Source organism: Rhinoderma darwinii, unplaced genomic scaffold (assembly GCF_050947455.1).
Source record: "Rhinoderma darwinii isolate aRhiDar2 unplaced genomic scaffold, aRhiDar2.hap1 Scaffold_713, whole genome shotgun sequence".
In the NCBI taxonomy this organism is placed as follows: Eukaryota; Metazoa; Chordata; class Amphibia; order Anura; family Rhinodermatidae; genus Rhinoderma; species Rhinoderma darwinii.
The window spans coordinates 117,127-129,036 of NW_027464274.1; the positions used below are offsets into that span (position 1 = coordinate 117,127).

At 45.5% G+C, this 11,910-nt stretch overlaps 1 protein-coding gene across 1 annotated transcript; it reads right to left on the reverse strand.

Moving 5' to 3' along the window:
• Positions 1-951: 951 nt before the first annotated feature.
• On the reverse strand, positions 952-7,604 carry NEU3 (neuraminidase 3). The gene is made up of 2 exons (XM_075849243.1): positions 7,389-7,604; positions 952-5,972 (listed from the first exon to the last, which is right to left on the reverse strand). The coding sequence occupies exons 1-2, from the start codon at positions 7,587-7,589 to the stop codon at positions 4,974-4,976; spliced, it is 1,200 nt and encodes a 399-aa protein (XP_075705358.1). The 5' UTR covers positions 7,590-7,604; the 3' UTR covers positions 952-4,973.
• Between the last annotated feature and the right edge of the window lie 4,306 nt (positions 7,605-11,910).

Consider the following 11,910-nt stretch of genomic DNA (forward strand, 5'->3'; position numbering starts at 1 on the left):
AGAGAAATATGTGCGGCTATCTGAGATAAACACATCAGCAGCACAAATCTCTCTCCAGTCCTGATCATTTGTTACAATGTATCAGTCTGGAGTCCAGGGGGTTGACCTCAGAGGGGGTCCTGCAGTCCTATGTAAATTAAAGTTCTACAACTTTCTAATAGACTTTGGGCGGAATTTCGGAGGAGCTGTACACCGGTATATCCGCACTTTTTACCAATTTACGCCGCCTCCGTCACCCCAAAAAAGTAGGTGGGGCTTATTGTAAGGGGGTGGGGCCACCAGCTGCCCGACACCTTCACTATAATTGATGCCAGAAACCAGAGGAAATTATAGCAGATATTTTCAGCGGCTCGTAGGTGGCGTAGATTCCCTTTGTGGCGCCCGGACGGCCGGAGATGCCCCTAATTTACCAAGAGGCCGGCGCCTTCTTCTCCAGCACTGTTCAGATTAAGATCGGTGGATGGAACAGTCTTAATAAAGATTTTGTGTTTCAAGTCTCACCATTTTCAAGATCTCTGCTTGCTGTCATACTTACAGACAAAGCCTGAAAACGTATTCTGACCTGATCCTGCTCACAGCTGAGAGTTTGTTAAAATTGTATCCGATGTAGACAGCCGCCTGTGAGCTAAACACAGCAGAAGCCTCTCCTGTCCGGACTCTTACGTAGACTGGTACACTGTAACAAACTCTCAGCTGTGTCAGCAGGACTTGATCAGAGGAGATTTCTCTAAGTCATTATACAAGGATTAAATGTTATTTATGGAGAAACCCTTTAACAGTCATTGCAGAGATTAAAAGGGGCGGCCGGTTTTCGATACGGAGAATTGTGGGTGGTGTCGCGTGCGCGGATTGGGCATTCCTTAGACAAGTCTCCCCATAACTGGAAGTCACATGGTTATATCACATGACTAGATGAAGACCCTCCTAATACAGACAAGAATTCCCACAATGTCGTATATCGGGTTATAACTTTATTAGTTAACACTGGTGCGGCCCCTTAAAGGGGTATGTACATTTTTGCAATCATTTAGTGCATTTAAGACATGAAGCAGCTCTGCAAAGATTCTTGATTAAAAAAAACTCCTACAGTTTTGAGTATACAGCTCCTATACAGACCTATATGTCTCCATGGTTACAGACTACAAACAAATCCTGCGTAGTCAGATCATGCAGTCAGGTATTACTCCCCGCTTCTTGTTGACCTCCTCCTGAGAACGGTAAAGGCAATAGAGCAGGTCAGTGTTATTTACAAACAGCAAGTATTATCTCCCAGAAATCCCTGTTAAGAGAGAGGGGGAGGAGACACAAGCAAGAGAGGGGGAGGAGACACAAGCAAGAAAGGGGTAGGAGACACAAGCAAGAGCAGGGAAGGAAGAGGGAACGCCCACTGAGCTCTGAACCTGCAGCTCCGCAAGCAGCAGATCAGAGGAAGCAGCTCCAGAAACGGAAGTCGTCCAACATCCTTTAAATTGGGGCTTTATAATATAAGAACAGGGTCAACAGCGCCTGTAGCTCTTGTGGGTGGAGCAGCATCTCAACCCGAGAACTCCGCACGCCAGAAACATCCCACTTTTGTTTTGTTACGAGACGTTCCGGTCCAAACACTCAAGACCTTTATCAAACGCTATAAATATAAGAATTAGTATTTGTAATGTTTACCTATATACCAGTATCGGCGAGATCCTGCATGTCGAATACAAGATAATAGTACAATATAGCGGTCATACAACAACACGGCCAGCAGAGGGCGCTCAAATCAAGGAAGCCGGCGTAATAGTATAAAGGAGCCTAAAACATAAAGCAAGAAAAACATATAAAAAAAAAAAAAAGTCAGATCCTGCGCCGATCTCTTACCGATCGCCGCAGGTACAAGAGGGAAACAATGTGATGAAGCCCGATTCACGTAGCGTTTTTGACCTACGTTTAGCGTGCGATCGCGCGGTAAAGGCTGAAATCCCACGTGGTGCGCGATGATGTCACACGTCAGACGTGATCGCGTGGTTTGGATTGGGGAGTATTTCTGGAGTGCAGCGGTCAACTTTAATTTACACATTCTCCCCTCCCCCGGTCACTTCTTTGTGTCCCCGTTTTCTGTCTATAATGTCCGGGGTTGCCATGACACATTTCTTCCCAAGCATCTGTCTCGTCAGCGTGATAAATGCTTTGTGTCATGCTCCACCCACATTGTATGCCCATTGCTTGTAATATATGTTGTATATAGTGCAGGGCCTGAGGGGGCGGAGCATGACACAAAGTATTTGCCCGTCCCCCCCCCCAAAAAAAGAGTAGCCTCAGACATTAGATGCAGAGAGCGGTGACTGAGTAACTCAATGTTACAGTCTCCTGTGAGAAGAGCTTCTCAGCCTGTGTCCCCATGACAACACTTCCTGTCATCTTTACCGGTGTGAGGAAAACCCAATTAAAGCTAGATTCCGAATGATTGCAGAGACAGTAAGTGTTGTCATGGGGACAACTTCTCGACCTGTGACCCCAAGGCAACACTTAAAGGGCCGGTGCACAATTAAAAATCAATCATAAGTAAATAAAGCTTAATCATGGTTTAATGTCTAGTTCTGCCACTTCCTAACATACTTTGTGTTTCAATTCATCAGTATTTTATAGATCTCTGCTTGATGTCAGTGAACGCAAACTTTTTGCTTTACACCCGGAGGCTGAAAACCCTTCCTATCCAAATACTTTGTACAGCTGGAGGTTTGTTTCACTTGTATCCAGTCTAGACATCTCTATGTGAGGTAAACACATCAGCATCTCCTGTCCTATAAGTTTGTTAGAATGTATCAGTGCAGGTAAAAGGAGTCTGGAGTCACAGAGGGTTGTCTAGACTGGATACAATAGTAACAAAACCCTCAGCTGTGAGAAGTATTAGGTCAGGATGGGTTTTTAGACTCTGGATGTAAACAAGAATGGTCTCATTCACCGACAGCAAGCAGAGGTTTTGAAAATGGTGAGCTATTGAAATTCAAAGTCTAGTAGAAAGTCGCAGAACTTCTATTATACTGGGACTGAGCCTCATTTACATAAGATGGGACCACCCCTTGAAATGTCGATACCGTCTCCATGCCGCGCACCCTCAAACAGTTCAATACCGTTAATTCATGTATTGCGAAGCTGTGTGGCCGCGGTGCTGTAACACATGGATGTAGTCAGAGCGGGGCTGCGTGATACATGTGTAATACAGGCATTGCCCGATCCGGTGTGCGCGTGCGGTCAGTATGACGTGATGCGGTCGGCGCTACACTGGAAACAGAGAATATGGCGGGCGCACTGCAAAACACCCCCATGTTCGGTCTTCAGTGCCGCCGCTCATTAGTGCAGCACCGGCCGCATCATCTCGTGCTGACAGTGCGCGCACACTTATCAGGAGCGGGCAATGTCTGTATTACACAACCGCAGCCCCGCTCTAACGGCGGAGATCAGAGAAACCTCTCAACTCTCCTGTTATTCCCACTGCGATCAAAGCTGACCGAAACATCCAAGGGGAAAAAGCGAAGGGGGACCCCTGTGACACGATGGAGGGACATACCATATATGGGCAGACAGCTCAGGGTCTATTGAAGGACCCCAGGGCTGTCTTACCATATTTACCATTGTTCGGACATACTGAGGTAACCGCTGCCTGTGTACCATCAGTATATAGATAAACGCCAGGACATTAAAAGGTTAAAATAAAAAAACTAATTATTTTTTACAATAAACATTAAAATATAAGTCTCATTACATAAAATAGTCACATATTCGGAATCGTCGCGACCGGAAGAACAAATTTATAGCGTCATTTATGATGTTTACGTTGTTATAAAATAAGATAAAAACGGCTTTCTTTCACTTATTAATGTGAGGCGCGAGGTGTGATGATGAGGAAGATGATGAGGAAGATGATGAGGATGATGATGATGATGAGGAGGAGGAGGATGATGATGATGAGGAGGATGATGATGATGAGGAGGAGGAGGAGGAGGATGATGAGGATGATGAGGAGGATGATGAGGAGGAGGATGATGAGGAGGATGAGGATGATGAGGAGGAGGAGGATGATGATGATGAGGAGGATGATGATGAGGAGGAGGAGGAGGATGATGAGGAGGAGGATGAGGATGATGAGGAGGATGATGAGGAGGAGGAGGAGGATGATGAGGAGGATGAGGATGATGAGGAGGAGGAGGATGATGATGATGAGGAGGATGATGAGGAGGAGGATGATGAGGATGATGATGAGGATGAGGATGATGATGAAGAGGATGATGATGAGGATGATGATGAGGAGGAGGAGGATGATGAGGATGATGAATTGTGAACCTCCATGTGCCTCACATTATTAGTAATTAACCCCATCATGTTCCTCACACATTAACCCAATGTTGTCCATTATAACTGTGAGGAACACGATGGGGTTAATTACTAATAATGTGCGGCACACGGAGGTTCACAATTCATCATCATCATCCTCATCATCACACCTCGCGCCTCACATCAGAAGATGGAAGAACTTTTTTTTTCCTTATTATTGTTGGCAAAGGGTCGAGTATCGCAATATCACACGAAGTGCCGAGTATCGCAATATCACACGAAGTGCCGAGTATCGCAATATCACACGAAGTGTCGAGTATCGCAATATCACACAAAGTGTCGAGTATCGCAATATCACACAAAGTGCCGAGTATCGCAATATCACACGAAGTGTCGAGTATCGCAATATCACACAAAGTGCCGAGTATCGCAATATTACACGAAGTGCCGAGTATCGCAATATCACACAAAGTGCCGAGTATCGCAATATCACACAAAGTGCCGAGTATCGCAATATCACACGAAGTGCCGAGTATCGCAATATCACACAAAGTGCCGAGTATCGCAATATCACACGAAGTGCCGAGTATCGCAATATCACACGAAGTATCGGTATCGAAGTCCAAATTGTGGTATCGTGACGACCCTAGAACCGCCTCCCGGGATTAGGGTTTTGAGGAGTTGCGCAGGAGCTCCTCCACCGTGAACCTCCGGAAGTCGATCTTCTCACAGGCGTCCTTTCCACATTCAAACAAACAGGCGAAGGCGTGAAGGTCCTGGCAGACCGCCATATCCGAGTACCCGCTGGGACCTTCGTTAATGACCCACGGCCGGGTCCAGCTGGACGGCACAAGTGGCGATTTATTCACGTAGATTCCTAAGTCCACGCGTTTCCGGCTGCTGGTCGGATGGGAGTAAAGAAGCCAGGACAAGGCTCTCCTCTTGAGGCACGACTCTTCGGACTCGTCCTCACCATCCACCTGGTCTTCTTCCTGGTGGACATCCATGGGCTGGTAGCTCACCACACTTCCTTGGCATCCATGAGGCGGTTCACATAGACTTTTATTGTAGTGGGCATCATCAAACTCCATAGAGAGAAGGTCGCTCGTTGCCTCTGCCCGGTAATGTTGACTTGTTCTGGCGCTGCAGTACAACAGGTCGGAGCCGTTGCTACAAGCCACCTCGGCCACCTCGCACTCGCCGGTCTTCTGCTTCCTCAACATGGTGCCACTGTGCCAGCTCCCGCCGTGGTCATCGCTGTAGAAGATAAAGGAATGAGGCTTGGTCTTCCATGGAACGGGCAGACCACAGATACGCGAGTGAACGTAATAAAGATACGCCGGCACGATCAGCCTTCCCGAAGACATGTGGACCCCGTGACCGGGGCCCACGGCCAGGGTGGCGCAGTTCTTGAGGTCCCGGCTCAGAACCTCCTCCGTCACGTCCTTTGGTGGACTCCATGATTTGCCGTGGTCTTGGCTGGTGACGTAGCAGAGACGAGCGGCGTTTCTGCCGGTTAGGATTTGCCACCTTTCGGAGACGTTCGTTTTGACGCAGATGAAGAAGAGGAAGACGGTCTCGGTGGTGGGATCGTAGAGAGGGCAGGGGTTCATGGTCCGATGGTCCGGTAATTTGGCGCGTCTGACCGCGATGGACTGTTCCCACTGACGAAGTAAAAACAAAAAACACGGGAGGTTAGAAATGCAGCATCGTTACGGATGGTGATCACAGGGTTAATTTTCTATAATGGATTCATCTCATTTATAATCAATTTGTTCCATGTCCTCCCACAATCCCATACTGCGCGGCACTCCCCTATCTGGGCAGAATCTAGGTTCATCCTGAGTCTTGTTTCATGAATAGAATGCAAGAACTTCAGTGATCACTGACACTGACTCAGGACCTATAACTCTGTTCATGATGAGTCTTTTGGTTCATGAATAGAATGCAAGAACTTCAGTGATCACGATCCTAAATCCTCCCATGCATTATAATATCACAATGTAACGCAAAGCTGCTGCGCGAGAGGGACAATCCACCAACGTGTCTCTAAGTGAAGCTTAAGAAGTCAGTTGTGGTCGGAGCTGACCGGCGGGGCAGGTGTGGTATCCAGACATATATCTGTGATGTGTCGGGAGGTCCCTTTTTTGGTAGACTTCTCCTTTAAATTTTGCACAAACTCTTAAAGTGCCCCTTCACCAATACGTACAAGTGATGCGGAGCGGTCGGGACGACGAGGCCGTTCACAGTGAAGTCGACACAAACTCAGAAGTTCTCATTTCCCTTCTCATTGCCCATAAACGTCTAGAACAGCCGGCCGCCTCCTATTACTGTTCAGTGATCCCTGCAGGAAAAGGGGCGGGACTGTGACTACCTCCCATTCATTTTAAGAAAAACATATATAAGCCAAATAATTGGTCAACACCGTGATCCTCTTGAAGGCCTACAGAGGCCAGTGCAGGATAAAGGGGATGTTGTGTATTGTCGGGGGGGTGGGGTGGAGTTACCCTTTAAGTAAGAGATATCTGTGTAGTATGAGAATTGTTCTGGTTCGGTATCGGTCACTTCACCAGAAATAGTTTGGGTGTCCATGTAAGGGATTTTCCAACAAGTAACGTTTACAGAGTTAAATCGGAGGTCCCCGAGGGACTGGTGGGGGTCCATGCAACCAGACACCTGGAAACCATCTTAAGAATAAGGGGGGGGGTTCCAGTCCGGTTCTAGGTACTTGGTGTATAGGTGTCGGCGCAATGACGTGTATGGGACGCCCCTACATTGAGGACAAGGAGATGGATCCTCTCTAAACCGAGAGGACGGACCCCCACCAGTTCAGAGATTGCTGGATACTGATCTCCATGGGCGGCCACAGATCGCGGACCTCATTATTGGAATCGGTGAGGGTTGAGATTCCCCCAATTCCCGTTCTTGGGATTGGTATGGTCTGGCCGCCGGGATCCCCACTGGACGGTTTGATCGACAGATCAATGGGCGAAATGTTTTTTCTTTCTAGAGACTTCTCTGTGGCATCGGCCGCGCCGTGTCTGACCATCCCCCGATACACAGGTGAGCAGCGGCCGTACCTGCACGCCTCCAGGCTTCACCGTTCCTCTTCTCATTACAAGGTACATGGCATCCCGGTCGTCAGGAGAAGAACGCTTTTCAGCGAAGGCCAAGAAGATGGAGGAGTGCGGGATATACAGCAGAGCCGGGATACGATACGTCACACCGCCGGAGTCCTGCTGGTACAGGGTCACCGGGTCTGAGGAGGACGACCCCGACATGTCAGGAACCTGGAATTACACAACGCCACATGATAGGAGCCTGACAGGCAGGGAGTGGTCACTAGGGACAAAAAGACATAGCAACCGGGAGGCCTCAAACTAAACCATATATGTATCTAATCCGATCATGTGTGATACTGTCTGCTGAGCTGTGTATCTAATCCTATCATGTGTGACACTGCTGAGCTGTGTATCTAAGCCTAGTATGTGTGATACTGTCTGCTGAGCTGTGTATCTAATCCTATCATGTGTGATACTGTCTGCTTTGCTGTGTATCTAATCCTATCATGTGTGATACTGTCTGCTGAGCCCTGTATCTAATCCTATCATGTGTGATACTGTCTGCTGAGCAGTGTATCTAATCCTATCATGTATGATACTGTCTGCTGAGCTGTGTATCTAATCTTATCATGTGTGATACTGTCTGCTGAGCTGTGTATCTAATCTTATCATGTGTGATACTGTCTGCTGAGCTGTGTATCTAATCCTATTATGGGTAATACTGCCTGCTGAGCCACTGTATCTAATCCTATCATGTGTGATACCTCTGCTTAGCCGTGTATCTAATCCTATCGTGTGGGATACTGTCTTCTGAGCTGTGTATCTAATCCTCTCGTGTGTGATACTGTCTGCTGAGCCACTGTATCTAAGCCTTTCATGTGGAATACTCTCCACTAACTAGGTGAAGCCAAGTGTAACAGTATTAGTTTACGTATCCAAGCCTGTAATAAGATACACTTTGAGTGAAGGTATCTAAGCCCATGTGTGATACACTTGTTAGTTTAGAATATAACATAAAAGTACAACTTAAAAAACACTATATACACCACATTACACATGTACAGCCCGTACTCCTCTATACACTGACACTATATACACCACATTACACATGTACAGCCTGTACTCCTCTATACACTGACACTATATACATCACATTACACATGTACAGCCTGTACTCCCCTATACACTGACACTATATACATCACATTACACATGTACAGCCCGTACTCCTCTATACACTGACACTATATACACCACATTACACATGTACAGCCCGTACTCCTCTATACACTGACACTATATACACATGTACAGCCCGTACTCCTCTATACACTGACACTATATATATCACATTACACATGTACAGCCTGTACTCCCCTATACACTGACACTATATACATCACATTACACATGTACAGCCCGTACTCCTCTATACACTGACACTATATACACCACATTACACATGTACAGCCCGTACTCCTCTATACACTGACACTATATACATCACATTACACATGTACAGCCCGTACTCCTCTATACACTGACACTATATACATTACACATGTACAGCCCGTACTCCTCTATACACTGACACTATATACATCACATTACACATGTACAGCCTGTACTCCTCTATACACTGACACTATATACACCACATTACACATGTACAGCCCGTACTCCTCTATACACTGACACTATATACACCACATTACACATGTACAGCCTGTACTCCTCTATACACTGACACTATATATATCACATTACACATGTACAGCCTGTACTCCCCTATACACTGACACTATATACATCACATTACACATGTACAGCCTGTACTCCTCTATACACTGACACTATATACACCACATTACACATGTACAGCCCGTACTCCTCTATACACTGACACTATATACATCACATTACACATGTACAGCCTGTACTCCTCTATACACTGACACTATATACACCACATTACACATGTACAGCCCGTACTCCTCTATACACTGACACTATATACACCACATTACACATGTACAGCCCGTACTCCTCTATACACTGACACTATATATATCACATTACACATGTACAGCCTGTACTCCCCTATACACTGACACTATATACATCACATTACACATGTACAGCCCGTACTCCTCTATACACTGACACTATATACACCACATTACACATGTACAGCCCGTACTCCTCTATACACTGACACTATATACATCACATTACACATGTACAGCCCGTACTCCTCTATACACTGACACTATATACATTACACATGTACAGCCCGTACTCCTCTATACACTGACACTATATACATCACATTACACATGTACAGCCTGTACTCCTCTATACACTGACACTATATACACCACATTACACATGTACAGCCCGTACTCCTCTATACACTGACACTATATACACCACATTACACATGTACAGCCTGTACTCCTCTATACACTGACACTATATACACCACATTACACATGTACAGCCTGTACTCCTCTATACACTGACACTATATACACCACACATGTACAGCCCGTACTCCTCTATACACTGACACTATATACATCACATTACACATGTACAGCCCGTACTCCTCTATACACTGACACTATATACACCACATTACACATGTACAGCCCGTACTCCTCTATACACTGACACTATATACATCACATTACACATGTACAGCCCGTACTCCTCTATACACTGACACTATATACACCACATTACACATGTACAGCCCGTACTCCTCTATACACTGACACTATATACACCACATTACACATGTACAGCCTGTACTCCTCTATACACTGACACTATATACACCACATTACACATGTACAGCCCGTACTCCTCTATACACTGACACTATATACACCACATTACACATGTACAGCCCGTACTCCTCTATACACTGACACTATATACACCACATTACACATGTACAGCCTGTACTCCTCTATACACTGACACTATATACACCACATTACACATGTACAGCCCGTACTCCTCTATACACTGACACTATATACACCACATTACACATGTACTCCTCTATACACTGACACTATATACACCACATTACACATGTACTCCTCTATACACTGACACTATATACACCACATTACACATGTACAGCCTGTACTCCTCTATACACTGACACTATATACACCACATTACACATGTACAGCCCGTACTCCTCTATACACTGACACTATATACACCACATTACACATGTACAGCCCGTACTCCTCTATACACTGACACTATATACACCACATTACACATGTACAGCCCGTACTCCTCTATACACTGACACTATATACATCACACATGTACAGCCCGTACTCCTCTATACACTGACACTATATACATCACATTACACATGTACAGCCCGTACTCCTCTATACACTGACACTATATACACCACATTACACATGTACAGCCCGTACTCCTCTATACACTGACACTATATACACATGTACAGCCCGTACTCCTCTATACACTGACACTATATACACCACATTACACATGTACAGCCCGTACTCCTCTATACACTGACACTATATACACACCACATTACACATGTACAGCCCGTACTCCTCTATACACTGACACTATATACACACCACATTACACATGTACAGCCCGTACTCCTCTATACACTGACACTATATACATCACATTACACATGTACAGCCCGTACTCCTCTATACACTGACACTATATACACCACATTACACATGTACAGCCTGTACTCCTCTATACACTGACACTATATACACCACATTACACATGTACAGCCCGTACTCCTCTATACACTGACACTATATACACCACATTACACATGTACAGCCTGTACTCCTCTATACACTGACACTATATACACCACATTACACATGTACAGCCCGTACTCCTCTATACACTGACACTATATACATCACATTACACATGTACAGCCTGTACTCCTCTATACACTGACACTATATACACCACATTACACATGTACAGCCTGTACTCCTCTATACACTGACACTATATACATCACACATGTACAGCCTGTACTCCTCTATACACTGACACTATATACACCACATTACACATGTACAGCCCATACTCCTCTATACACTGACACTATATACACCACATTACACATGTACAGCCCGTACTCCTCTATACACTGACACTATATACATCACACTACACATGTACAGCCCGTACTCCTCTATACACACCACACATGTACAGCCCGTACTCCTCTATACACTGACACTATATACATCACATTACACATGTACAGCCTGTACTCCTCTATACACTGACACTATATGCACCACATTACACATGTACAGCCCGTACTCCTCTATACACTGACACTATATACACCACATCACACATGTACAGCCCGTACTCCTCTATACACTGACACTATATACATCACATTACACATGTACAGCCCGTACTCCTCTATACACTGACACTATATACACATGTACAGCCCGTACTCCTCTATACACTGACACTA